This window comes from Aethina tumida, chromosome 2 (assembly GCF_024364675.1).
Source record: "Aethina tumida isolate Nest 87 chromosome 2, icAetTumi1.1, whole genome shotgun sequence".
Taxonomy (NCBI): domain Eukaryota; kingdom Metazoa; phylum Arthropoda; class Insecta; order Coleoptera; family Nitidulidae; genus Aethina; species Aethina tumida.
Window position 1 is genome coordinate 35,420,661 of NC_065436.1, and position 27,990 is coordinate 35,448,650.

The window sequence follows — 27,990 nt, forward strand, 5'->3', positions numbered from 1 at the left end:
ATTGGTTGGTATATGTACAAAAACAATGAATTATAAAATGGCCGTTGACATTCCTCAGTCATATGTCAAACTTAATCCGTAATCTTATGCATCATTAAATTGGAATTAATCGAGAATAAACAACCAAACTCCAAATCCAAACGTTTTTCGAGTGTGAACATTGTAAAGGTGCATCGCAGAACAGTTATGTTGGGGTTGTGATTAAAGTTTTAATAAATACAAACAGGATGATTGTTCAAGAGCCAGTTCAGGTAATTTATAATTGACTCATTAAATTCGTGATTATTAAGTATTTCAATAATTTTAGGCTGCCATTTGGCATTGTCTGAACCACTATGACTATTCAGATGCTATATTTCTCTCTGAAAGGCTTTATGCTGAAGGTAATACATACATAATGCTTCCATTAAAATATTACTCTCTATAATTTAATAATTTTTAGTTAAAACAGACGAGAGTTTGTTCTTGTTAGCCACATCATACTACAGAAATGGTCAAAAAGACCATGCATACCACACACTAAAAGACAGAAGAGGAAATTCATCACAGTGCCGGTTCCTATTCAGCTCCTGTGCCTATGAACTGGAAAAATATTCAGAAGCTGAAAATGCGCTACTCGAAAACAATGCTTCTGGCTGTTTAGATGATGTGGCTATTGAATTTGGTGAACAGGCCTGCTTTGTGTATCTATTGTTGGGAAAAATTGCCTCAAAAACTGAAAGAAAAGGAAGAGCAATTGAAGCTTGGAAAAAGGCACTTAAAATTAACCCCTTCCTGTGGTCATGCTTTGAACAACTGTGTAATATAGGTCATAAACCAAATCCAGAGGCCACATTTCAGATCAAAGAACTGGACAATATGTCAATGTGCCATGGTAGCAATATAAATAATATAGAAAGTGTGATAATAGCAAATACAACACCAAGTCAGGAGATTTCCGACGTTTACTTCACAACTCCCCAGCAGATACTCACCAACTTCAATCTTAACATGAATACAAACACCAATTCTAAAATGTGCACTCCAGAAGAGAGTCCTTTGGCCAATCCCCTAACTTTATCTGGCGTTGCACCTATGCCAATAAGCAGATACAAGTCCATTAGAGTTAGAAAGGAACTCTATTTGGTAAGGATGCATACTAATAATTAAACATTACATATTTAAATGACAATTGATTTTCAGAGTCCGCAACCGAGTTTCGGACAACTCTTTGAAAACTGCGACACATCAGCTGAAGAATCGAACTCTCCAAATTTGATCTCTCTCCAGACACTAACTGAATCAAACAACCATCACACGTCGTCGCTGGCGAAACGAATGAGGGCACAAGTCGATAATTTAATAGGGCGCAAGGATTCGCTGTTCCAGAAGCCGGCCGTGTTCAGTCACCAGTCCACGAACGTGAACAAAACTCCCACAATTTCGTTAGCGGTTCAACCCGGACAACACGTGCGGCGGAGTTCAAGATTGTTCAGCAACAATTATTCAGTAAAAGAGAACAACAAGTCTCCGAACAGGAACAAGTTCGCGACACCTAAGTCACCAACCCGTAAAACAAAACAGAGGATAACCAAATGTAATTTGAACAAGAATCCCTCATACACTGAACTGAATACAAGGAACAAGATCGAGAAGGAGAAAAGCGAGACCATCACGTCGGCTGAAACCAAAACGGAGAAGAGTGCAATAAATAACAGTACGGAAAACTGCATCCAACAAGCTATGATCATACAAAAGCAAAGCGCTGAAGGGTTGATGTGCCTGTTAAGACTGATAGGAAAAGCCTACGTTCACTTATCCAACTTCGATTGCGAGGAGGCTATAGAAACATTAAACAGCTTACCACAGAACCAGCATAACACTTCCTGGGTACTTTGTCTGTTGGGACTCGCCTATTTCGAACAAACCAAGTACGAGGTGGCCGTTAAGTATTTCAGTGCGGTACATAGTCGTGAACCGTACCGACTCGACTGTATGGACGTATACTCGACATGTTTGTGGCACCTGCAAAAGGAGGTAGCTCTCTCAGCTTTAGCTCAAGAATTGTTAACCATAGACAAGAACAATCCAGTAACATGGTGCGTCAGCGGCAACTGCTTCTCGCTCCACAAGGAACACGACACTGCCATCAAGTTCTTTCAGCGTGCCGTTCAGGTAGATCCGAACTTCCCGTATGCTTACACTCTGTTAGGTCACGAGTACATCACCACAGAGGAGCTCGACAAGGCGATGAGTTGTTTCAGGAACGCGGTAAGATTGGATCCGAGACATTACAACGCGTGGTTCGGCATCGGAACCATCTATTCAAAACAGGAACGGTTCCATTTGGCCGAGATGAATTTTTCGCGTGCCTTCAAAATCAACTCGCGCAGTCCCGTCATACTTTGCCACATCGGCGTCGTGCAGCATGCGATGAAGGAGACTGAGAAAGCTTTAAGTACGTTCAATTTGGCCCTGGCCAATCATCCGACGTCGCCGCTATGTAAGTTCCACAGAGCGTCCATCTATCACTCGCTCGGTAGACACTCTGAGGCGCTCCAGGAGCTGGAAGAACTGAAACAGCTAATACCAAAAGAATCGCTAGTTTATTATCTCATAGGGAAGGTCCACAAGAAGCTGGGCAACACGGACCTGGCCCTGATGCATTTCAGTTGGGCGACGGACTTGGATCCGAAGGGGGCAAGCAGTCAGATTAAGGAGGCGTTCGATCCGTCGATCGGGAGGAGTGCCACCGAAGCAGATTCGCCCGAATCGCCGACGCCCACTGATGATTTTAACAATGAGAGCCTCAATTCTATACAAGTTATTCGCCCGTCGAACTTCGACGTACCAGGAGATAGCGACGATAGTGTCTTTTAGATAATAAATTTTTAAGTAACAGTACAATCTTTGAAATTTAAATAAGCAGAAATAAGTTAGAATTATGAATGTCGATTTTATTGATCCATAATAATTTTAGTAGCATGTAGACTATTGGAATTATATTATAAATAAAAAAGTACAGTATTTAATATTATATTCTAAAATAAATGTGTTTTAATGTAAGTTACATGCGCGCAACAGTTTCAAAGATTGTCATTAATTTTGAACGTTTGTTTACGTTGTGTTTAGAGATTAGCTGTTCTTTTTATCAGGGAGTTTTTTAAATGACAATAACAGTGTTTTAAACTGTAATTTCAAGTCGCCGTTTCTGCTTATCTAATTACTGATCGTAACTATTAAGTTGCACTTAAAGTATATTATGAAATCTAGTAAATGTGTTCGTAAGTTTAAGATCTATAGATGTCAGTAACTGGCACGTATATTTAAAGTGATTTTTTATGTATTTATTTTTGTTATTATGTAAATTTATTTAAGATGTAGTCCTGATTTTAATTTCCTATACAGACTGGTTATCATGTGTTTTAATTAGAAAATATATTTTTTTGTATGGAGTTGGCCCTATGCGAGGATTGAAGGAAAATATGCGTATCCCGATTTTAGGGCTATTTTATATACATATTATTTAATAATTATTCAGTTATGTTTTGTGTTTGATTTTTGTGTAAATAAAATATTTATGGTATAGGATGTGATTGATTTATTTAATAAGACCCATTTTCAACATTTTAAAATTAAAAAATTTATAATTTTAACCATAGGAGTTTGATTTGATTTGAAATGAGATTGTTCTTCCTACCTTTTATGAATGGAATTTGTTGTTAAAACAAATTTTTAACATTTTCTTATCAAGTAGTAGTAGTAGTATATAATACTATACTTTTTCAGTTCTCTAAATACAAAAATTTTAAATTGTTTCTGCTTAAATGTCAAATTATAATGAATACATTTATTGTCACCATCACAAAATTTTGTCTGTTGAATCTGAAATAAACCAAAAGTTTACAGTTTAGAAATTAAAAGATGTTTTGTACGTTTGCAAGTATAATTTTCTTATTTACTTTATTCACAACATTGAATAAAAATGTGATTAAAAAATATGTTCTACCTAAAAATTAAAAAGACACGTGGCAACACCGGAATGTAACGCCAAAAACAATCGTACAGGTTATGTTTACGAATCAAATTGAAACGTTTTTCGAAAGTCCACCCGAAAATGGACTCCGACGATAATGTGTACAGATTAGAAGGCAGCAGTGGCGGCGAAAGGGGCGGTCTGATAGTCAAAAAGAAAACTCCCTCTTTCAAAGTGCCGCAGCCGTCTCGTTTAGGTTTGGACCGACTAGCAGCCGCTAAACGCAAAGAAAAAGAGGATGTGGCCCGTAAAATGTCGTTCGCGATCGACGACGAAGAAGGACACAGTGAAAGTGCCACTTTCAAGAAAGATGCCGTTCCCAAGGACAGAAAATTCAGGTCACCGCACCAAGAAACCCCCACGTACACGGGAGGAATAACAGCCGAGGCCAGGGACCGGATGATCGAGAGGCTTAATTCGAACAAGAGTAAGGAGAAAGGTGTGTACGCTACCACGAAACACAAGAAAAGTCACAAGGACTCGCATCATGACAGGCATAGGGACCGAGATTACAAAGACAGGGATCACAGGGACAGAGATTACAAAGACAGGGATCACAGAGACAGACACAGAGATCGCGACCGTGACAGGCGTGATAGGAAGAGGGACAGGAGTGAACGAAGCTGTAGGAGTGAAAGGGAGACTGTCAGAAGTGACAGATCGCCCTCATTCAGAGATGAGCCTAAAACTCCTGCACATGGTAAGGCTGACTTCTCTAAAACATCTTGGGACGAGGACGACGAAGTGCCCGTTAAAAAATCCTCCTGGGATTTCCCCACACCCTCCTCATATAAATCGGGCTCCGATTGGTCGGAGCGTAGCAGAAGAAGTGAAGACAGGGATTGGTACAAGAGTGCCAGGAAGAAGTATGAAGATGACACACCTAGGCCCACGCCAGCGCATAAGTTTAACAGTTGGATGAAGGATAGGAAACGATCGGGTGCTACTCCTGGGGTTAACAAGGATGAGCCAGTCAAATGGGACAACACAGTTGACAGAGAAATGTGGGAGGAGGAGCAGAAGAGGCTGGATCGAGAATGGTACAACATGGATGAAGGTTGGTAACAATTATAAAAAAATCGTATTGTAACTGTTTCAATTAATTGTGTATAAATCTAAAGCCAAGTTTCATTTTTGAATATTCTATTTGTCTTTAGGTTATGATGATGAGAACAATCCGTTCTCGAGTGTGAGCGAGGAGTACACGAAAAAAAAGGAAGAGCAACTGGAACAAAGGAAGAAAAAGAGAATGTCAGCTCAGCAGAGACAGATAAACAAAGACAACGAACTGTGGGAAAGGAATAGAATGTTAACGTCTGGCGTCGTTCATTCCGTAGACTTCAACGAAGACTTCGACGAAGAATCGATCGATCGGGTGCATCTCCTGGTTCACAATATCGTTCCTCCGTTCCTGGATGGACGAATTGTGTTTACAAAGCAGCCAGAGCCTGTCATTCCCGTCAGAGATCCGACGTGCGACATGGCGATGGTAGCAAGGAAAGGTTCCCACTTGGTCAGAGTATACAGGGAACAAAAGGAGAGGAGGAAGGCACAGAAAAAGCATTGGGAGTTAGGTGGAACAAAAATCGGTAATATAATGGGTATTAAAAAGAAAGAGGACGAAGAAGACGCGAGGTACAACAAAGAAGATGACAGTGCGGATTACAAAACGGATCAGAAATTTGCTGAACACATGAAAACGACTGGCGAAGCCGCTAGTGAATTTGCCAGAAAGAAAACTATATCAGAACAGAGGCGGTTTTTGCCCGTGTTTGCAGTTAGACAAGAACTGCTGAACGTTATTCGTGAAAACTCAGTTGTAATTATAGTCGGTGAGACAGGAAGCGGTAAGACTACGCAGTTGACGCAGTACTTGCACGAAGACGGTTACAGTAAATACGGGATGATTGGTTGTACCCAACCGAGAAGAGTGGCTGCCATGTCGGTTGCTAAACGTGTCAGCGACGAAATGGGCACACAACTCGGTACTAAATTAAAAAATAAAATAAAACACAATTCAATATTCAATATGATTTTATTGTTGCAGGCGATGAAGTTGGTTATGCAATCCGTTTTGAGGACTGCACGTCCGAAAATACGGTCATAAAATATATGACAGATGGTATTTTGCTGAGGGAGAGTCTTCGGGAGCCAGATTTGGACCATTACAGTGCCATTATTATGGACGAGGCCCATGAAAGGTCCCTCAGCACTGACGTTTTATTCGGTTTGCTCAGAGAGGTAAGATTTTATTATTCTAATAATTTAACTTTCAAAACAACATATGATTACTCATCATGATATTGAACTATAATTAAAATTAAAAAACCTTACTTGATGAACGGTACAAAGATAAATACGGTATAAAACACTTGATATAATGGTCAGATTAAACAGATAAAACTTTACAAAACTACATATATATCTATATAAAAAAAACTAAAACCTCGTTAATTTTTATACAAATTTATACAATAATATAATATATAAATATAAAATACACCTAGCCTTTTACAAGTTATATAACTAACTTAAAGGACAATCGCAGTTACACAATTTAACAGTCTTAATCGAAAATACTAATATCTTTACGAAAACAGCATTGTCTTATTGTTGTTACTTAATGCTAAGGCTCTTGATTTTTTGAAAGAAAGATCCAGGATTCCACTTGAAGTCCATAATCTGTAAAAAACAATACGTTAGTATTAATTTATTTATTGTCCAATAAATTTAAGTAGTTGTGCCCGATATTGATAACAGATAGACTAGTCGCCCCTTTTTATCGAGTATTTGTCGACGACGACGTTTAATAAAGCATGTATACGTTTTGATAAGTCCGGTGAAAAATATTTACATACATATGAATCATTATCTTATACTTTAAAATTGTTTTTATTTCATTAGTACACCGTAGTTAAAAAATGTAAATAAACATTCTAATTGTGTAATACTTCAAGAATTGTGTTTACACAATTTGATTAAGCTTTTCATTATATTCTTGACTTTTTTACTTACTTTTCGGGACTCAATCGGGCCGTACCGGCAAAAATAGGTAAAATGCTCTGAATTGTGCCACTTCCTCTTGGCATTCAGACCGTAGATAATTTGATTGCGGATTGTGTCTTCATTCAGGGGCGATTCGGATTTGTCCGTTTTGTTGTTGATGCGAATTTTCGTATCAGGCGGCCAGAATTCGTGTAGGGTTGACGCCACCACTTTCTGTTTGCCCTTAACGTCTTGCACCGTGTAGATCTGAATGTGATCCGGGTTTTTACTTTTTTCTGTAAAAAAAATGTAATATAAAGTGGAAGTTTGGTGTAAATGGTTTATTGCACTTATAGTAATGTGATTAATTTTATTATGAATTGTGGATTATGATAACAAACGTGATCGAGAACATTCCGTGCATTTTTACACGTTAAAATTGCTGGTCGTATAATTTACATATTTTAATGTGCCAAATTAATCATACGACAAAGCCACGAATTATCATATCTGTATCAAGATCATTATCTAATTTTACGACCTAATTTCGTCGTCCATAAAATTCAGAACTGTAGTTTGTCAACAAACCGATTGTCAACAAACATTTCCACATCAAAACTACCATCATGAAAAAAAGTTTCCGTCAACAATCAATGTTGTTGAACCAGCCGATAACGGAACATACCAAATCCAATTTCCCACAGAACAATGCCAAACCGGTCGTTCTCCAATTCGACAACGAATCCAGATTCGACCACAGCACAAAACACTTTCGTCTCGTCCACACCGAACCACTTGGACTCCCTCAGTTTGTGGACGACAGCGAAACTGCTACCCCTTTTGATCGGCACCGTTTTTTCAACGATTAAGTCCGCGTGACTGGGGATTTTCGCTATCGGCTTGCGTTTCTTCGGCATCGGCTTGCCGTTGTTGGCGAACAGTTCTGGCCTGAGCTTTGCCCGTTCCACATAAAAATTCATATTGCAGTTGTCGCGAACAAGACGAATGTGACACTAAATGGCTCACTGTTTGTATTGTGCTCTTTATTTATCTGATACAAAGCGATATATCACTGCAACGGCACTTTTTTACTGATGTCGATATGCACGTATCATTTAATTTAAATCTGCTGACGATGCTGCAGTTACCAAACGGGGATGATAGTACACCTGTGGCTTTCCAAAGTGGAGGAATTATCCATTGTTCAGATGCAGGATGTTTATTTAAACTCTATTTATCAAGAACGTATCATATGATTAAACTATTAAGCGTGAATATAATTGCGTATTTATGCATGTTATTATGTATATTTTATCAAAATATTATAATTGTTTGTTATCAGGTAAAACTACGTAAAAATGGGAAATTAATAAACGTTCAAGTACCTCAATAATTATCAATAGTTTAGGACAATCTATATGAGATAAAGGTGTACAAATTGAAAGTTGATGTAAGTCATCAATTTAAAACTTGTTAATTTATTGTCGTTAAAAATATTGGCAAATACAAAATGAATCACAACCACTTAATATTTATGAGTTTTGATTGATAAAATTTGGACCCACCGAGTGTAAATTACCACACATTTATATTTGTGTAAGTCAATTAGCTCCAATTTACAAACTCACCAAATCCGGCAGTCCACAACACAACACCAGAATGCGTTTCCTCCGTTTCGTTCTTTACTTCAACAATAAATCCAGACTCAACAACGGCACAAAATACGCCAGTTTCCTCATGAGGAAACCACTTCGACTCCCTCAATTTTTGACCGACTACAAAACTGTTAGTCCTCTTCATGTCGTCGTTGTTCACGACGTTGAGATTGAGATTGCTCTTCATGACGTACTGATGTCTGTTTTTTGACAAAGCTCTTCTGGTTTTCGGAGAAACCGGCTTGAAATCCGCGTGAACACCGGACAAAATTTCCGGCATCATTTTCACCCACTGGTCAATTGAAATTATCGAAAGCAACTGACTTGAATTGTAATGTGGACGTGCAGTTATCGAATACAATGCATCTTATCTATTTTATCGTTTGCTTGGAACAATGACTAATTGGGGAGTCGGAAAATAGTGTACACTTGAATTTTGAATTTACACACAAAATTGTAAACGAACTCTTATCAATTATCGCTGTTATTGTTTAAGTGAAAACAACAAAAAACTTGTGGTTTCCGTCTGGGGGCCGACGAAACTAGTTTAAAAAAAATTTACAATTGATATATAGAAGATTAAGTCACGAATTGTATAAAAATAATCAATTTTATATTTCTTAAAATAAATTTGTTAAATCATTTTTTAAAGAATTTGCTTATACTAAATTCTAGGAAGATATTTATAAAAATGTTTTTTATTTTAATGTTTATACTCTACAATTTTAAACTACGTGTCTTGAAATAAATTGTATGTTGATATTGGGTAATAACTAGAAGGTCATGAATTTGTTTACTTTCTTTCAAGGTACTAAAAATTAAAGAAAATAATTTAACATTTATTTACACAAATGCTTAAGCCATTTTTAAAAGTATTTTTCATTTTCTTGAAATAAATTATATACTAACCACGGTTATTAATTGGAAAGTCATAAATTTGTTCCTTTTAATATACTAAAAAATGAATTAAATTTTATTATTATTTTTAATTATTTAGGTATTTATATAAAAAAATAATCAAGAATTTAAAATAATTGTATAAATTTTAAATATAATATGAACAAATTTTAATAATATTTCTTGACATTAAGTATATATTGATTAATTGACAATTATTAATAATTGGAAAATCATAAATTTGTTTATTCTCTTTTAATGTACAAAATATGTTTTAGTATAAAATTTTTTACAAGAATATTTAAATTATTAGTATTTACGTAAAAAAAAATAATCAAAAATTTATAATAAATTTTTGATTATTTTGATTTGATTATATAAATAATTTAATTTATTATTATTTTATTATAATATTATTAATTATTATTATTATTATATTTATTATTTAATATACTAAAAATTGTAAATAAAAATACTTATATTTAACATTTTTTTACATAAAATTGTAACGGGTTACCGATGATAATTCAGTTGGTATAACCAAAGTCTTTTTGAAAGACTCGTTACAACAGGTTAAAGGGAGCGATTTAATTTTACACAAAATATTTATGAGGTTAGACTATACAATTCTTACTCCATAATTAATTTAAATATCACTAACCTTTGTTTTTGTTGAACAGATCTTCTTCAACTAAGGTGATGTATTACACTCAATACTCACACCTTTCACCAAACCGAAATATTAGATAATTTCTACTCACTGTTTTATTGTTCTTTAATTTCTAGTTCGGAATTAATTAAAACTCAATTTTAATTAACCTAACTATATTAACAAAATAAATATAAGAAAAACAAAAACAAATAAATATAAATAGAAAAAAATTGAATAATTTAAATTTACTTAAATTCTTGGCAAAAAGGTTGAACTTTGACAAACAGTAAGTAAAAACAACTAAAAGAACTTCGATCTCGACACTTGAAAAATTCGGGTAAAAATCTACCGAAATAAATGAATCCCAGAGTTTTATAAACTCGGATTCTAGGAAGGGGTGAAGTAGGTGGTGACTTAAGACCCTTAAGAATCTGAATGTCTCCAACAACGATCCTACTTCAACCAATCAGATGAACTAAACAAATGTTCCTTTTCTCAACATTGTTGCCAAATTAATTTAAGAGTTTTTCTATATGAAACCCTAATCTAAATAATAATAATGTACTTGGTCTAAAAAACCTTAATGCAATTCAAAATACAATACAATTCATTGTTTCAATAATATTACAATTCTGATGTTATTTGCATAAGGAAAAACCATTGTACTTACAAACATTTTCAATCTTTTTTAAAAATCAATTCATTAACTTAAATAAGACAAAATAAAAGAACAAAGTTACAATTTTCTAAAATTTCCTGTTGGGGTAAATTATTACATTTTCCTTTAATTAATTTAATTTAATTACTGAATAAGTTCTACATAGAAATATCACTATTTAAACTTCGAACCCACTGTGCGACCACACCCTGACACTAGATAAGGGTTCGAAAAGAACACATGTGTTAAAAAAAAATCAACGAACGTTTAGATTAAGATAAGTAATTTTTAAAATAAATTTTGTATTTTACGACTATTTTACGATTACGAAATGTAAGATTAATTTTAAGAAAACCCATAAAAATATGAAAAAATTCGTGAGAATCTAAACAAAGTGGTGGTCTAAAAATTCTCCCACGAAGTCATTTATTAACGGTTTTCTAGCTCTGTTACATTACTCCCCCTTTTAGAGAAAAGCAATTCTTTAAGTGACAACGTTAATGAATTGGTTTTATCAAAACAATAATCAAACTCGACATCTAAACCTAAACATCATTACATACATCTCAATACAATTCAAAACATTATAATTTCAATTACATGACCTAAGAACACATAACATTGACCAACAAAATATCATTCAAAATCTAGACAGCTAGGATTTATTTCGTTAGTTGATGGTCCTTGGTGAATCGTTCCTCTTAAGGTCCTGGTAGCTGATTCTGGTTGTTGCTCCTCATTATTGCTGATGTTTGTGCAATAATAATTATACAAAGAAATCCTTTCCTCTTCCAATGCTCTGGTTATCATTTTTCTGTAGACTCGTTCAGTCGTTGACCCGGTACTTGGCCCCTGGTGATTGGTTCCTGGACATCCGCTTCTTCGTCCTTCGTTTCTCATCCTTAATCATAGGCTCCTTGGTCCTTGATCGTTCGTCCTCAACGATACTCTTGGATAAGTAGTTGGTAACCACTTATACTGCAGGCTTCAAATTACAAAATGTGGTGTAGCAGCAACCACAAGTCGTAAACAACTTCTTGGAAATAAAGAAATCTAAATATTCCTTTTCTTCTGTCTGCCTGGGACCCTCATGAAATAACTGTCCAGAGAAATTTCTTCTTTTTCCTCTCGTGGTATCAAGATTTGTAAACTTCGTTTATCGTATTCATCGTGTTGTTGTGTCTAATTGGAAGTCCTCTTGAAAAATCCTTGAGATCCTGGATCATTGATGTTGATAGATCCGTCATCTCGACACTGATGATTTTTTCAACATTTAAGAAAAACTTGGCAAAATAACTAAAACAGATAATAGTTAATATTGTTCTACGAACACATATTTTAAAATCCTTGGAGTTTATTATCGAATTTTTACAAATTCTTCTTTCAATTCATTTCTTCTTTCAATTGCACATGTACATTTTTTACATTGTTGTGATCTTGTAAGCGTTTCCGTATTTCACATTTCAATCCACTTTGATTGAAAAATACCCATGACTCACTTCCTCTTTGAAGTAGTCCGGAATACATATTTACTATACCTCGTCTCATTTCGACTCTAACTTCAGCAATTTCTCCAAAACATCATATCTTTCCACATATTTCGTAAATCCGGTGCTCTGCGTAGGCTGCTATTCGACTTCCTTTAAGTCCTTTTCATTATACCTCAACCCAACTTACTAATGGGTACCTGTAAACTCTACAACTTTTCCTGCTACTTTGTCTACTTTCATTTCATCAATTCATGAGTAACCACTTTTACTCTCACACTTGCACCACATGTGTACATCTACACATACAACTACACCTACGCTAAAAAACTCAGTTGTGCCACGTGATGGATCACCGTAGTACGACGACTACACAAATACAAAGAGTTGCATATCAACCTCTCACCAAAACATCAATTCCGTATTGTGACTGCCAGGACACGTCACCCACTGCAAAACAAAGAAGTCACATTTTCTGCTCATTCAGACTATGTCTTCACGGATAATCCAACAACTGCAGGTACATCTGGAAACCCCTGGATCCACCAAGATGGGGTCACTCCGCGCGCGCGAAGCATTTACTTTTCTACAAAATTTCTAGTCTTCCACTCAAGACCTAGACCACTTAATACCTCTCCTTACCTTTAAAAGGAGGAACCAACTAACAAACGAACAAGTTACCCGAAAGTGTCAAGTTTTTATTGAAATATGTGATATATGACTGAGGTATTGTAAAATCTTGAAGAAATCTAACAACAGAGAATCTATTATTTCTATTTGTTTTCACTGAACTCGAAAACACAATAGAGCTAATAAGAGGAAGTCTTACTAGAAAAAATTGAGTGGTAATAAATCATAGTATTAAGGAATTTGCGCATAATTACGTTAATACTAAACATTAAAACCTTGAAATTTGCAAAAATAAACTATATCTTCAGATAATCTCACCACATTCGGGTGCTTGGAGCTAAAACCAAACGTACAGGAATCAAGATTGATCAGATCTTTACCAACATGAGAATATAGAAGAAAATTACTAATGCAAAACCTGTTGTTGTTAGATTCTTTTGGGCTATTGTAAATCCATTTTATTTAACTGAGCGACACTTCAGAAGACCATCTAATGTGAAAAGATTTTGACTTGTCTTATCACCGCCAAGCAATGAGGGCACGCCATTACCTGAACAGATCGTCTTCCGGTAAACCACAATGAACTGTGATTCATCGGCGTAACCGGAACGTAAACCTGCAGATTGTTTTATGTACTTTGTAAACCAAATACAACCTATAACCCTTCGTTTCGACTCATCATTTTTCTTTCAACAACTCAAAATTCTTAAAGACACTTATTTTCACTTTTTTTTTTACTAAAAATTTCATTTTCCTTTATGTTTCTTTCTCGTCTATTTTTCTTTAAGAAATAACAATTTTTCGATGTATGAGTTGTACTGTTGCACATTTTACAATTACTAAAACGACAATTAAGTCTATAATGACCTTTTTGACCACACGTATAACAAAATTGATTCTTTAACTTGCTTTTAATTTTTCGATCATTACTCGCCTTTACTTTTAAAATATGAACTTTACCATTATCTCGAACTCTATCATCTCTTTCACAATTTTCTGTCATTAGACTAGTTTTTTCAAATAAATTTTTATCAAATTCTTTTTTCTCTGGGGTCAGCTTTAATCTAAGAAAAATGTCTTCTTTTTCTGACGCTATACGGAAAGCTTCGTCTAAATTCAAAAATATGCCCTCCGCCCGAACCAAATTTGATAGCCTAGTATCTAAACCATCAACAAATTGCTGAGCGACCAACATATTCACAAATCTCGACAACTCGAATGGATCTGATTCTGTGACCATCTTTTCTGCAATTATTTTAAGTCTACACATAAAAGATCCTAATGATTCATTTGTTTTTCTTTTACATTTTGTTAGTTCATTTTTAGCCTCATAAAAATTAACTTTTTTATCAAAAACACTAGCTAACCAATTTTTCATATCTTTAAAAGTCTGAGGTCTACGAGAAGTTTCAATAGTAAAATAAAACTCTCTAGCTAAACCTTTCAATTTGAATTCAATAGCTGAGACCATTTGTTTTTCCGACCAATTATTGTCTTTACCAATTAATTCAACACTCTTGACGAAAACCCTGTAATCACTCTCACCATCAAAATCATCTATGAATGTAAGATTACTGTTCATAGCTAACCTTGACAAGGAATAACACAGTGCTTCCATCAAAGTATTACTGTTGGTATTACGTTTTGATGCTAACTGTTCTCTAGATGTTAAACTCAAACAAGTTTCATCAAAATTATTAACTGAATATTTATTAAAACTTGACTCGTCACGACTCATTTCCACAAACAATTATAAGATATTTTTTATATTACTTAATAGACTTGTATTTAGTTCACAGCGTTTTTGACCTTTTGCCCAAAAACAGTACAAATGGAAAATCAGTACTCTTTGCTCCCGGAATTGATAACTGAGTATACTACTAGAAATTGCTACGAAACCTTACAAATCAATGTACATGCAAATACTTTCTTCCTTTTACATACAAAAAAAAACTACGGAAGACAAACTACTAATCAATAAAAATTAAACTATTTCTCTGAAAGAAAAATCTCAATTAATAAATCTGAAATAAATTCAGCGTTAATAATTCCAAATGGTTATGCGAACTTATAATCTTCCACTTGTATTATTGTCATAAGGAAATTTTGTTAAATTCTTACTTAATTAAATATTTTTTTTTTTTTTTATGAAATACAATCATTATTATTCTTGAAATGTAAAACTACCTCTTTTTCTTTAACCAACCCCTCATAAATCTCAGTGACACTCACTCAAAAGCTTTACTACCTGCTTTTATTTATAGCTTACAGTCAACCACATTTGTCAAATTATAAGTTCCGTAAGACCATCACACTAAATTATTAGAAATATTGTTTCAATATTAAAGAAATAGGATTTTTACTTATATATAAACAATTATCAACAAAATTTGTACCATTTAAATGAACAATACTATCCAACCAAATATTAAAACAACTTCTAACAATTTATAACGACAAATGACGTGATTTTGTCAATGCCGGAGATTTCACCGATTTCCTGTGTCTTTTCTGTGTTGTTAAAATTTTATTTACTTATTCAATATTTTCCAATTACTATAAATTGAAACTAATCATTTTATTCTCAAATTTGACCTAAACTTCGATTTATTTTACAAAACCAATTTCACAAATATTAGCAATTAAAACAACAACAGACAGGTAAATGATACTAAAAATCAGAATAAAAATATGTATAGTCAACCACAGATCTTGTTTACTCTTGAACTTCTTAACAAATAAATTTTAATTTTCTTCTATCTTCAAATCTTTAAATTAAAACAGTCGACTCCAAAATTATGTGAACATTACACAAACTTTATACCATCAAATTTTATGTAACTATAATTAACATCAAATTATGTATTAAATTTACAATTGTACAAGCATAACATCAAACTATGTCTCAATTTTTATTTTTAGGGGAAACATCTGACACCAAATTATGTGTCAATTTTTATTTTTTACTTTTTTTTTTACCATTAGGAGGCACACCTGACACCAATTTATGTGTCAATTTTTAGGAGACACACCTGACACCAATTTATGTGTCAATTTTTAGGAGACACACCTGACACCAATTTATGTGTCAATTTTTAGGAGACACACCTGACACCAATTTATGTGTCAATTTTTATTTTTTACTTTTAGGAGTCACACCTGACACCAATTTATGTGTCAATTTTTATTTTTTACTTTTAGGAGTCACACCTGACACCAATTTATGTAACGGGTTACCGATGATAATTCAGTTGGTATAACCAAAGTCTTTTTGAAAGACTCGTTACAACAGGTTAAAGGGAGCGATTTAATTTTACACAAAATATTTATGAGGTTAGACTATACAATTCTTACTCCATAATTAATTTAAATATCACTAACCTTTGTTTTTGTTGAACAGATCTTCTTCAACTAAGGTGATGTATTACACTCAATACTCACACCTTTCACCAAACCGAAATATTAGATAATTTCTACTCACTGTTTTATTGTTCTTTAATTTCTAGTTCGGAATTAATTAAAACTCAATTTTAATTAACCTAACTATATTAACAAAATAAATATAAGAAAAACAAAAACAAATAAATATAAATAGAAAAAAATTGAATAATTTAAATTTACTTAAATTCTTGGCAAAAAGGTTGAACTTTGACAAACAGTAAGTAAAAACAACTAAAAGAACTTCGATCTCGACACTTGAAAAATTCGGGTAAAAATCTACCGAAATAAATGAATCCCAGAGTTTTATAAACTCGGATTCTAGGAAGGGGTGAAGTAGGTGGTGACTTAAGACCCTTAAGAATCTGAATGTCTCCAACAACGATCCTACTTCAACCAATCAGATGAACTAAACAAATGTTCCTTTTCTCAACATTGTTGCCAAATTAATTTAAGAGTTTTTCTATATGAAACCCTAATCTAAATAATAATAATGTACTTGGTCTAAAAAACCTTAATGCAATTCAAAATACAATACAATTCATTGTTTCAATAATATTACAATTCTGATGTTATTTGCATAAGGAAAAACCATTGTACTTACAAACATTTTCAATCTTTTTTAAAAATCAATTCATTAACTTAAATAAGACAAAATAAAAGAACAAAGTTACAATTTTCTAAAATTTCCTGTTGGGGTAAATTATTACATTTTCCTTTAATTAATTTAATTTAATTACTGAATAAGTTCTACATAGAAATATCACTATTTAAACTTCGAACCCACTGTGCGACCACACCCTGACACTAGATAAGGGTTCGAAAAGAACACATGTGTTAAAAAAAAATCAACGAACGTTTAGATTAAGATAAGTAATTTTTAAAATAAATTTTGTATTTTACGACTATTTTACGATTACGAAATGTAAGATTAATTTTAAGAAAACCCATAAAAATATGAAAAAATTCGTGAGAATCTAAACAAAGTGGTGGTCTAAAAATTCTCCCACGAAGTCATTTATTAACGGTTTTCTAGCTCTGTTACAAAATATTTAAATTATTTTTAAAAGTGTTAATATAAAAAAAATATTAAAGATTTTATAATTCAAGATTATATGATTATAATATACTAAAAATAATAAAAAAATAAATTTAACTTTTTTACACCTTTAAAAATATATGTACAATTTTAATTACATTTTTGAAATAAATTTTATATTTAGAATAATTAATAAAGTCCTAAATTTATTTTATTTTAATATATTAAAAAGTGAACAAAAAATATTTAAATTAATGAAAATAAATGCTTTCAGTTTAAAGATTATATGAACTGTAAATTATTTATTGACGTTGGTTAATATTTATAAAATCATGAATTTGTTGATTTCGTTTCAATATACTTAAAAATGGAAAAATATTTAAATTTAACATATCTTTACATTTACATGAAATATTTAAAAGTATTGATATAAAAATTAAATGAAAGTTTTTAAAAAATCATCTTCGTTATTAAGATATTACAGTTAAACAATTTTTTACTAATTTTCTTGAAATAAATTAGTTATTGACGTTTGTTAATAACTAAAAAGTCATGAAATTTTTTATTTCAAATTAGGGAATTTGTTTAAGTCAGTTTTAAAAATACCTCTCAAGAAATTCAGCAAATATTTTTATTTTTATTCAATGTTTATATAAACAATTTTTATTTATATTTCTTGAAATAAATTATAGATTGAGGATAATTAATAATGGAAAAGTTCTAAATTTGTTTGTTTTAATACACCAAAAATTGAAAAAAAATAGATTTAATTTTTTTTACTTAAAACATTAAATTATTTTTAAGCGTTTACATGATAAAAATATACATGATAAAAATATACTAAAAAAATAAAAAAAATAACATTTAATATTTTTTCACACAAACTATTTAAATTATTTCTAAAAGTGTTGATATAAAAAAATTATTGGCGAATTTAAAATAATTATTAATTACATTTTTTGAAATAAATTTTATATTTTCCTTTAATATATTTAATATTATAAAAATATATATAATATTTAAATTATAAAGTCTTCATATAAAAAAATAATGGAAGATTTACATAAATTGCTTAAAAGTGTTTATATAAAAATTAAATAAAGGATTTTAAAAATTTGTCTTCATTTTTAAAATTACATGTTAACAATGTATAACTAAAAAGTTATGAATTTTTTTATTTCTGTTCTATATAACAAATTATGTTGGTATTTTGTTTAAACCAGTTTTAAAAGTACTTCAAAAAAATCAGAAAAGGGATTTAAATAGTGTTGTTTACAAAAAACTCACCGTTCCCTATTGTCCAAAGCACAACCCCAAATTGCGTCCCTTCAACTTCGACGACGAATCCGGATTCGACGACTGCACACAACACCCCGGATTCGTCGTGCGAAAACCACTTGGATTCGCGCATTTTTTGACCGACAACGAAACTGTTTCCGCGTTTCATGTCCGCGTTGTTCTTCGCATATTGCATGCAAGCATTGGTGTTGGTCCTCCGCAACGGTGTCGGCGACGGAGGACTCGTGTACGTTTCCAAAGTCAACCACAGCTCCATGTTAGGCACGCGATGGACGTCGCACAATTGTGAGTGCATCCACGATCCGGCCGCGGACATATTCTATCTTATCTAGATAAACAACGGCTGCGTGCCGTTTTCTTCGTATCTCGATGCGGTGTTTTGTTGTTTTTGATATTTGTCGTTTTCGAGTGTATTGTCAGACAAGCGATTTGTTTACCCACCTAGCTCGAACGCAATTGTTCTAAATTTGCAGGTAAAAACAAATCGTTTAAATGCGATTTTGGCGTCCGCAAATGGATTTATACCATTCGGAGCTACCGAAGGTCGTTTATTAATTCGACATATCGAATTTAATGCACATATTTACATTCTATCAGAAACTCGATTGCGTCGCACAAATGGCATGCTTGTTTTTGAGTTTTGGTGCAACAGAACAAATATTTTGTTACATTAGTCGACTTGTAAATAACAATTGGATTTAACGTACTTTTACGTTTTAATTGTTTTCGTTACTAGATTATTTGTAAATACTGCTGGTGTTTGACACTGGAAGGTTATTATTTTTGGTATGGCATTTTATGTCAGGGTTTTTATTTACGATGGTTTGTTGAAATGTTAATTAGTTTCGTTTTATCGCTAAGCTGCACTAATAAAATAGATAACAAATGTATTTATATGTTAAGTTAATGTTATTAAAATATTTTTCTTTAATCGTTAAATAATTCAAATTAAATTAATTAAATTTACCTCAAAAATAATGTCTCCTTGAAATTTCAAGATATGTGCAACTGTTTCAAATTCAAATCATAATTGAATTTGCCTTTAAATTCTTGTAAAAAAGTCTTAATTATTCTAGCTAAGATATAACATTCTTGGTAAATTAATATAGATATTTAATATTATTGTCCAGTAAATAAAGAGAAGAAGTGATAAATATTTTATTTATGATTCAAAAACAAAATTTATATTCCATATACACTCCTCAAGAATTTCAATATAACTACTAATTTTCAAACAAATTATCAATTATACATTAATAAAAAGTATGTCAAATATCAGATTCGGCTGATCAGATCTGATATCTTGGTTAAAGATAATTTAAAATATTACAAATTATACTTTTTGATATAATAATTATCTCTGGTTAAGATACAACAATATTTTTCGTATATTTGGAGATATTTATTTAATTTAATTATTGTTTTAAAAAACAAATTGTATATTCACACACAGTTATTAAAAATTTCCACATTATTACTAATTTTCAAATAAATTATCCATGATACGTTAATAATGAGTATATGAATAATATCAGGTTTGGTAGATTTAACATTTAACAACCACCTGTAAAAAATCTTTTTTAAATATCTCGAAATTTTTAAGAAATATCAATATACCTTAATTAAAGATTTTTAGAATATTATAAATTGAATATTTTTGGAAATAATGATTATCTCTGGCTAAGATACAACGATATTTCTGACATACTTTGAGATATTTAATATTATCCTTTATGAAACAAAGGAAGCGTAAGTGATAAATTATTTATGTTTTTAAAAATCAAATTGTATATTCACACACACATTTATTAAAAATTACCACTATTTTTACTATTTTTCAAATAAATTATCAATGATAAGTTAATAATGAGAATGTCAAATATCAAATTTGGTAGATTTAACATAGCCACCTGTGAAAAATATCATTTTTCATTTGTTTCTTAGATAACACTATTAAATATATCGAAATTTATCAGAAATATCAATATATTTTAATAACAACGATATTTCTGGCATATTTTAAGATATTTAATATTATCCTTTATGAAACAAAGGGGGCGTAGGTGACACATTATATTATTTATATTTTTAAAACTCAAATTGTATATTCACACACACGATCATTAAAAATTTCCACATTATTACTAATTTTCAAATAAATTATCAATGTTAAGTTAATAATGAGTATGACAAATATCAAATTTGTTAGATTTAACATAACCACCTGTGAAAAATACTATTTTTTCATTTGTTTCTTAGATAACAATATTAAATATCTTGAAATTTATCAGAAATGTTAATATACCTTAAAGACATAAAATATTATAAATTAAATAATTTTGGAAATAATAATTATCTCTAGAACGATATTTCTGGCATATTTTGAGATATTTAATATTATCGTTTATGAAACAAATGGGACGTAAATTATATTTTATATTCACATAATTTTGATATTATTAATTTTCAAATAATTTATCAATGGTACGTTAATAATGAGTAAGAAGTTACCTGTGAAAAATATTAATTTTCATTTGTTTCTAAGAAAGCACTATTAAATATCTTGAAATTTATAAAAAAAATTAATATATCTTAGGTAAAGATAATTTAAAATATTATAAATCATATATTTTTGGAAATAACAATTATCTCTGGCTAAATGCAAATATATTTCTGGTAAATATTGAGATATTTAATATTGTTGCTTAAAACAATGAAGGTATCAAGGATTATAAAAACCATTTTTTAATACACATTTACGTAAAAATTATGATATAATTATTAATTTTCAAACAAATTATCAATGATACGTTAATAATAAATTTGTCAAATGTCAGATTTAGTAGATTTAACATAGACATTTATGAAAACTATTTTCTATATGTTTCATAGATGAATATTTTTGAACTTATCAGAAACATCATTTTATCTTAAGTACGGATAATTCAGCGTATCATAAATTATATAGAATTCGTAATAAAAAATAAATAAATCAAAAAAATTGCAGGGAAATATATCTTTGAGGAAGTAGCTTATAAAACGTAAATGCCAAAGGTTAAATATTTCAAAATGCGGTTTGAGACTAAGTTTTGAAAAATTTAAGCTCCGAACATTAAGGTAATCTTTAAAAAAATTTTATTTAACCGTTACATAATTGAAAGTTTAATTATTTACGTTTTATGGTGTGCAAACAAGTGGACAACAAAATTTAGGTGCACATGGTAAAGAATTTATCAGCAACGTAAATATTTTATTAATGATGAATAATTCACGTCACACCTGTGACCCAAACAAGAAACATACACAAATTTTGATACGTACAAGACGTAGAAAAGTACTAACCGATAACAATAGTTATTTTAAAATGAACTTTAATGTTTATTTATAGATTTTTCTTGTTTACAAACAAAATTCAATTCGTCACACGAACAGTTTTAATTTTAGACAGATAATTGTTTCGATTGTGACGAACTGTTGAATGTGCCATTTAACACGTGCACCGTCTGTCTGACTAATGTAATTTTGTTTGTGGGAAAACAGGAAGAGGAGAAAAGTGCCTTTGCAGGTTTTTAACACATGCTCTAATGGGTAATTGGTAATTGAAATAGGCGTTTAACATTCGCATAATTTACACAATTTTACAGAGCCTGACATTTAAACATTATTATTTATACAATTCGATAAGTATGATAATGAGGTTTTGTAAACTCACTTACCATGTCCGGGTGCCCAAAGTAATATTCCATATTGAGTGTCGTCGTCGTTCTCACCCTTGGACTCGACGACGAAACCTGTCTCAACCACGGCACAAAAAACCTTCTCCTCTTCGTGCGTGAACCACTTAGACTCCCTCAACTTCTGACCGACCACGAAACTGTTGCCCCGTTTCAGGTGTCCGTTCTGATTGGAGTACTGTATGTTGACGTTGCTGTAGTTCTTCACTAGCCTGCGGGGTTGTTTGGGGGAGGCCGGCTTAATCACCGGACTGGAGGTGTGCAAGCTCGTGAACGCCTCCGGCATCATCTTCGCAACGATTGTACGTACGGTACGATCTCTCAAACTAAATGCTTGTTATCTACCTGATAGGTGATTTAAAAAATGTGTATGTGTACGAGCGAGACCGAACGTTCACTGGCTGCTTACGGATAGATCGGGTTGTGTGAGGTCGAATATTGTTTGGATAGGTTTGTTTCGTAACGTGAGCACCACTCGTCTCACCTCATTCCGTTTTCGCGACACCGATTCACCGGGCTGCTCTCGTCCGTCCGTCGAGTGTTCGTTCGAAATGGAAATGCGATTTGAACGCGTTTCAATGCCGTCGTTCCTACGTCGCATAAAATAAACTTATTTCTGTTTCTTTCTTTTTTATCAAACATGAACATATGTAGGACGATGCGCTCCGGCGTGGCGGCGAAGTCTTCGCCGATTTCGTGCGTCGTTGGGCGCCTCCTTCGTGGTTTCCGAATCGCACGACAATTTGACAATTGTTTGCACAAGTGAAAGTGTGGGCGGTCCCTGTTGTATTGCTCACATTCTTGCGATTAGTCATTACTTGTTAATGGTTGTATTGTTTGACAATTACACGTTAATTTGAACTAGAAATTTGATAAGTGAATTTCTATTGCTGTTCACTTGGAGGAATTTCATTCAAAATTGTTGTAATATTTTATTCACATATGAGTATATAAATCGCTAAAAATTTTTTTTTAATAAATTGGATATTGATAATGGGTAACAACTAAAATGTCACAAGTTTGTTTATTTTCTTTCAACAATCAAGAAAATTAACAAAAAGTGGAGAAGATATTTTAATTTAACATTACTTTATACAAAACTCAAATATTTTTTGAAGTATTTTCATCAAAAATAAATAAAAAGATCTAAAATAATGATCTTCAGTTAAAACTACAATAAACAACTTCTCAACTATGTTTCTTGAAGTAAATCTAATATAATGTTTTTCATTTAAACCTTTACAATGAACAACTTTTCAAATAAGTTTCTTGAAGTAAATTGTACCTTGATGTTGGGAAAATAACTGAAAGTTATGAATTCAAAGTACAAAAGAATGAAAAAGATAATTTTATTATTCAAAATTCTTAAATAATTTTGGAAGTATTTTCATCAAAAATAAATAAAGATATCTAAAATAATGTTCTTCATTTAAAACATTACAATGAACAACTTTTCAACTATATTTCTTGAAGTAAGTTGTACATTGATGGTGGATAAAAACTAGAAAGTCATGAATTTGTTCATTTTCTTTCAAGATACAGTAGAATAGACAAGATAATCTAATTATCATTTCATTGTCAAATTATTAAATATTTTTTTAAGCATTTTCATCAAAATTAAAAAAAGGAATCTAAAATAATGTTCTTTATTTAAAACTTTATAATGAACAACTTTTCAACTATGTTTCTTGAAGTAAATTGTATATTAATGTTGGATAATAACTAGAAAGTCATGAATTTGTTCATATTCTTTCAAGATACAGTAGAATAGACAAGATAATCTAATTTAGTATTTCATTAGATAAATTCTAAAATATTTTTAGAAGTATTTCCATTAAAAATAAACAAAGGAATCTCAAATAATGCTTTCATTTAAAATTTTACAATGAACAATTTTTTAACTATGTTTCTTGAAGTAAATTGCACATTGATGTTGAAAAAATCATGTCATGAATTTGTTCATTTTTCATTCAAGATACAAAATAATGAAAAAGTTAATTTTATTTAACATTTTATTACACAAAATTATTAAGTATTTAAATTTAATATTAAAAATGGATAACAACTAGAAAGACTTGAATTTCTTTTGAAGTATTTTCAATAAAAATTCAGCACATCTCTAAAATAATGTTAATTTGAACAATTTTCAACTACGTTTCTTTTAAAGAGATTGTGGTTAAATTGAATTATTTCCGCAGTTTTTTATTAAGTTAAAACAATATAAATAAATTTATGACCTTCTACTTATTACCCAATATCAGGAAACTAATTCACGTTTAAATAAAAACCTGCACCCATAGTAACGTGTAAAATATGTTTATTTTGTATGTTTATTAAAATATCCTAGCATAAAGTGATACCTTTTATAAACACGAATAATATTTTGTTCTAGAAGCTGATTATTAATGACAAAAAAAAATGGTTTGCGTGCCGGAACACATTTCCGAATTGGGTAACAAACAATCTTTAACTCTAATCAAGTGCCTCTCAACCCACTTAAACGAAAGATTATAAATTCGACGACAATTATTAAGCGTAATAAGTGGGCGTCACACTAAAATAGATCAACTTACAAAGTCCCTTTTTAAATTAATTATAGCACTTATCACCTCGTGTGTCATTAACAACTAAATCAAACGTATATAAGTATTATAATTCGTAGTAATCGCTGTTTACATAAATATTCAGTGGTAAAATTTCGATTAAACTCCTAGAATTCAAGTTGTAAAATGATCCACAATTCGAAACAATGGACAATACCATTAAATAATCATAGCAGTAGTCGATGTTTCTTTGAATTGTTTATGATATATTAAAACGAATTTCAGATTGTTTCGAGACGTCATGACCTAAAGCTAATAGTAACGTCGGCGACAATGGACTCGAGTAAATTCTCGATGTTCTTCGGCAACGTCCCCACGTTTACAATACCCGGAAGGACATTCCCCGTCGAAACGTTGTTCAGCAAAAACGCTGTCGAGGATTACGTAGACTCGGCCGTAAAACAAGCCCTGCAAATCCATCTACAGCCACCTTCAGGGGACATTTTAATTTTCATGCCTGGTCAGGAGGACATTGAAGTCACATGTGAAGTACATATTTTACAATTGTTGACGGATTTGTTTGTTAATTATTATTTTATTGTAGGTACTTAGTGAGAGACTGACAGAAATCGAGAACGCACCCCCCTTATCAATTCTTCCTATTTACTCCCAACTGCCGTCAGATTTACAGGCGAAAATTTTCCAGCGCTCCCCGGAAGGTATAAGAAAATGTGTCGTCGCCACAAATATCGCCGAAACGTCACTCACTGTGGATGGTATAATTTTTGTAATTGACTCGGGCTATTGCAAACTAAAAGTTTACAATCCTAGAATCGGTATGGATGCGCTTCAGGTAAAAACCCACAATTGTTTTATTTCAAACAAGATCATTAACACACACGCTTGTTGACAGATTTATCCAATAAGTCAAGCCAACGCTAACCAAAGATCGGGAAGAGCCGGTCGTACCGGTCCCGGACAAGCATTCCGTCTCTACACCGAAAGACAATACAAGGACGAACTCCTGATAACAACGGTACCCGAAATCCAGAGGACAAATCTTGCAAATACCGTTCTTTTGTTAAAATCTTTAGGTGTGCAGGACCTGTTACAGTTCCATTTCATGGATCCACCACCTCAAGACAACATTTTGAATTCGTTGTATCAGCTATGGATTCTGGGGGCGTTGGATCACACGGGAGTTCTAACGCAGCTAGGTCGACAGATGGCTGAGTTTCCACTCGATCCTCCGCAATGTCAAATGTTGATTGTTTCTAGTAAAATGGGATGCACTGCGGAAATATTGATTATCGTATCCATGCTTTCTGTTCCGTCCATATTTTACCGGCCCAAAGGCCGGGAAGAAGAGGCTGACGGTGTTAGGGAGAAGTTTCAAGTACCTGAAAGTGATCACTTAACTTACCTCAACGTCTACAACCAATGGAAGCAGAATAAGTACGTATGTCAATTGATAATAAATAATTGTAACTAAGTATGACTTATTTCAGTTATTCTTCACACTGGTGCAACGAACACTTCATCCACATAAAAGCAATGCGAAAAGTGCGAGAGGTGCGACAACAATTGAAGGACATCGTAATCCAACAAAAACTAGAAATACAATCGTGCGGAAGTGACTGGGATATAGTGAGAAAATGTATTTGCTCCGCCTATTTCCACCAAGCGGCAAGACTTAAGGGCATCGGCGAATACGTGAATTGTCGTACTGGTATGCCGTGTCATCTGCATCCGACTTCCGCCCTCTTTGGCCTAGGCAACACACCCGATTACGTGGTGTACCACGAGCTTGTGATGACGGCCAGGGAGTACATGCTTTGCGTTACGTCAGTAGACGGTCATTGGTTGGCGGAGTTGGGTCCGATGTTCTTCTCTTTGAAAGAGACAGGAAAGTCGGGTAGGGAGAAGAAGAAGCAGGCCGCAGAACACTTGCAGGAAATGGAGAACCAGATGCAAGTGGCTCAGGAGGAGATGAAGGCAAGGAAGGAGGCGGCTGATAAAAGAGATGCGGCTCTTAATAAAGGGCAAGAAATTATTTCGGCAGGGGCTACACCAAGGAGGACGCCAGCCAGATTTGGGCTGTAGATTTTATTTGAGAAAAGTGTTGTAATATAATATGTAAATAAAAAATATTGTTTACAAATAATATCTTGTTTCAGTGGGATGAAGAACTGTTGTTATAATGTTCTGGCAGTTGTTGGCAGCCTGGACTGCATTTCCAAAAGCACATACTTAGCAAATCTAATAGTTTGTTAGTTGATGGAAATCTTCTCCCTGAAAATGTAACATTAATTAAAATTAAATATTATAACAGTTAACAGATTTATTATTACCTGTTACCATTGATTCAGACTCGGAAGTGTCTAATAGGCAATTTAGTAAATACTATTATATGAATAATTTTACATTAAAAGTTAACATACCTCTTGGATACATGTAAATATTTGAATCAATTTCCGTGTGAGCTATAGAATTATTAACAGAATTGTTTGGCAAATTGACTTCCAATGATGTTCTTGTCGAACTTCTCGTTTCTATCTCAAATTTAAGCGGACTGATAAAAAGATGAATTTCTGCATGAAATGGGACATACCATTTTCACGAAATGAACTTCCCCAACAGCAAGTACGTCCTGATTGAGTGGTTATTCGTCTGAAATTTTAGTTAATATAATGTAAAAATAATTATTGAAATTTGAATACCTTCCATTAGTTATGCTTTCATCGCCAACAGTTTCAGATGCTGATCTATTACGCACACAACAATTCATCTTAAATTAGTTATCCTCCTGATTTTTATGTATGAATTCTGTCAGTGTATTGTCAAATTGAATGTATATATTAAGCCATTGTTTGAATTTGTGAAATTAAATTTAGTCAAATATGACTTTATATTATATCAAAAATTATATAATTTTTATTTACTGACATTTTAGATTAT

At 32.3% G+C, this 27,990-nt stretch overlaps 5 protein-coding genes across 16 annotated transcripts; 2 read left to right on the plus strand and 3 right to left on the minus strand.

Annotated features, from left to right (window-relative positions):
• The first annotated feature begins 45 nt into the window (after nt 1-45).
• LOC109606883 (cell division cycle protein 27 homolog) lies at nt 46-3,570 on the plus strand. The gene is made up of 4 exons (XM_020023417.2): nt 46-251; nt 308-383; nt 443-1,125; nt 1,183-3,570. The coding sequence occupies exons 1-4, from the start codon at nt 228-230 to the stop codon at nt 2,857-2,859; spliced, it is 2,460 nt and encodes an 819-aa protein (XP_019878976.1). The 5' UTR covers nt 46-227; the 3' UTR covers nt 2,860-3,570.
• Nucleotides 3,571-3,924: 354 nt separating this feature from the next.
• Nucleotides 3,925-27,368, plus strand: LOC109606822 (pre-mRNA-splicing factor ATP-dependent RNA helicase PRP16). 4 transcript variants are annotated; one of them, XM_049963989.1, is made up of 8 exons: nt 3,948-5,072; nt 5,173-6,000; nt 6,063-6,256; nt 25,318-25,581; nt 25,637-25,885; nt 25,946-26,487; nt 26,541-27,156; nt 27,210-27,368. In XM_049963989.1, exons 1-7 carry the CDS (start codon nt 4,097-4,099, stop codon nt 27,133-27,135), a joined length of 3,648 nt encoding a protein of 1,215 aa, XP_049819946.1. In that variant the 5' UTR covers nt 3,948-4,096; the 3' UTR covers nt 27,136-27,156; nt 27,210-27,368. The 4 variants fall into 4 exon arrangements, with proteins under 4 accessions (XP_049819947.1, XP_049819946.1, XP_019878923.2 ...); XM_049963990.1 differs by lacking the exons at nt 26,541-27,156; nt 27,210-27,368 and having other exon boundaries at nt 3,925-5,072; nt 25,946-26,068; nt 26,127-26,334; XM_020023364.2 differs by having other exon boundaries at nt 26,541-27,368.
• On the minus strand, nt 6,277-23,059 carry LOC109607967 (uncharacterized). 4 transcript variants are annotated; one of them, XM_049963999.1, is made up of 3 exons: nt 22,472-23,059; nt 7,031-7,296; nt 6,277-6,697 (listed from the first exon to the last, which is right to left on the minus strand). In XM_049963999.1, exons 1-3 carry the CDS (start codon nt 22,776-22,778, stop codon nt 6,632-6,634), a joined length of 639 nt encoding a protein of 212 aa, XP_049819956.1. In that variant the 5' UTR covers nt 22,779-23,059; the 3' UTR covers nt 6,277-6,631. The 4 variants fall into 4 exon arrangements, with proteins under 4 accessions (XP_049819956.1, XP_049819954.1, XP_049819955.1 ...); XM_049963997.1 differs by lacking the exon at nt 22,472-23,059 and adding an exon at nt 18,744-19,295; XM_049963998.1 differs by lacking the exon at nt 22,472-23,059 and adding an exon at nt 8,629-9,037.
• LOC126264743 (uncharacterized) lies at nt 11,433-16,349 on the minus strand. 6 transcript variants are annotated; one of them, XR_007547398.1, is made up of 2 exons: nt 12,401-16,129; nt 11,433-12,158 (listed from the first exon to the last, which is right to left on the minus strand). XR_007547398.1 is itself a non-coding variant. In XM_049963993.1 (2 exons), exon 2 carries the CDS (start codon nt 14,715-14,717, stop codon nt 13,686-13,688), a length of 1,032 nt encoding a protein of 343 aa, XP_049819950.1. In that variant the 5' UTR covers nt 14,718-16,049; nt 16,190-16,349; the 3' UTR covers nt 11,433-13,685. The 6 variants fall into 6 exon arrangements, 5 of the variants coding, with proteins under 5 accessions (XP_049819950.1, XP_049819949.1, XP_049819951.1 ...); XM_049963993.1 differs by adding an exon at nt 16,190-16,349 and having other exon boundaries at nt 11,433-16,049; XM_049963992.1 differs by adding an exon at nt 16,190-16,349 and having other exon boundaries at nt 11,433-16,087.
• Nucleotides 27,124-27,957, minus strand: LOC109606831 (uncharacterized). The gene is made up of 5 exons (XM_020023367.2): nt 27,753-27,957; nt 27,644-27,702; nt 27,474-27,584; nt 27,384-27,413; nt 27,124-27,324 (listed from the first exon to the last, which is right to left on the minus strand). The coding sequence occupies exons 1-5, from the start codon at nt 27,818-27,820 to the stop codon at nt 27,206-27,208; spliced, it is 387 nt and encodes a 128-aa protein (XP_019878926.1). The 5' UTR covers nt 27,821-27,957; the 3' UTR covers nt 27,124-27,205.
• Nucleotides 27,958-27,990: the final 33 nt, after the last annotated feature.

What these genes read in the sequence shown, in the direction of transcription:
- LOC126264743 (XM_049963993.1), bottom strand. Translation starts at nt 14,717, where the DNA reads ATGAGTCGTGACGAGTCAAGTTTTAATAAATATTCAGTTAATAATTTT.
- LOC109606883 (XM_020023417.2), top strand. Translation starts at nt 228, where the DNA reads ATGATTGTTCAAGAGCCAGTTCAG. An exon ending in TGAAAGGCTTTATGCTGAAG is followed by an intron (nt 384 to 442) that starts GTAATACATACA and finishes AATAATTTTTAG; the next exon opens with TTAAAACAGACGAGAGTTTG. An exon ending in TTAGAAAGGAACTCTATTTG is followed by an intron (nt 1,126 to 1,182) that starts GTAAGGATGCAT and finishes ATTGATTTTCAG; the next exon opens with AGTCCGCAACCGAGTTTCGG.
- LOC109606822 (XM_020023364.2), top strand. Translation starts at nt 4,097, where the DNA reads ATGGACTCCGACGATAATGTGTACAGATTAGAAGGCAGCAGTGGCGGC. An exon ending in CGAAATGGGCACACAACTCG is followed by an intron (nt 6,001 to 6,062) that starts GTACTAAATTAA and finishes TTATTGTTGCAG; the next exon opens with GCGATGAAGTTGGTTATGCA. An exon ending in TATTCGGTTTGCTCAGAGAG is followed by an intron (nt 6,257 to 25,317) that starts GTAAGATTTTAT and finishes AACGAATTTCAG; the next exon opens with ATTGTTTCGAGACGTCATGA.
- LOC109607967 (XM_049963997.1), bottom strand. Translation starts at nt 19,071, where the DNA reads ATGTCCGCGGCCGGATCGTGGATGCACTCACAATTGTGCGACGTCCAT. An exon ending in GCTTTGGACAATAGGGAACG is followed by an intron (nt 7,297 to 18,743) that starts GTGAGTTTTTTG and finishes TTTTTTTTACAG; the next exon opens with AAAAAAGTAAAAACCCGGAT. An exon ending in GCCCGATTGAGTCCCGAAAA is followed by an intron (nt 6,698 to 7,030) that starts GTAAGTAAAAAA and finishes TGTTTTTTACAG; the next exon opens with ATTATGGACTTCAAGTGGAA.
- LOC109606831 (XM_020023367.2), bottom strand. Translation starts at nt 27,820, where the DNA reads ATGAATTGTTGTGTGCGTAATAGATCAGCATCTGAAACTGTTGGCGAT. An exon ending in TATTTACATGTATCCAAGAG is followed by an intron (nt 27,414 to 27,473) that starts GTATGTTAACTT and finishes ATTGCCTATTAG; the next exon opens with ACACTTCCGAGTCTGAATCA. An exon ending in GTCTGAATCAATGGTAACAG is followed by an intron (nt 27,325 to 27,383) that starts GTAATAATAAAT and finishes TTACATTTTCAG; the next exon opens with GGAGAAGATTTCCATCAACT.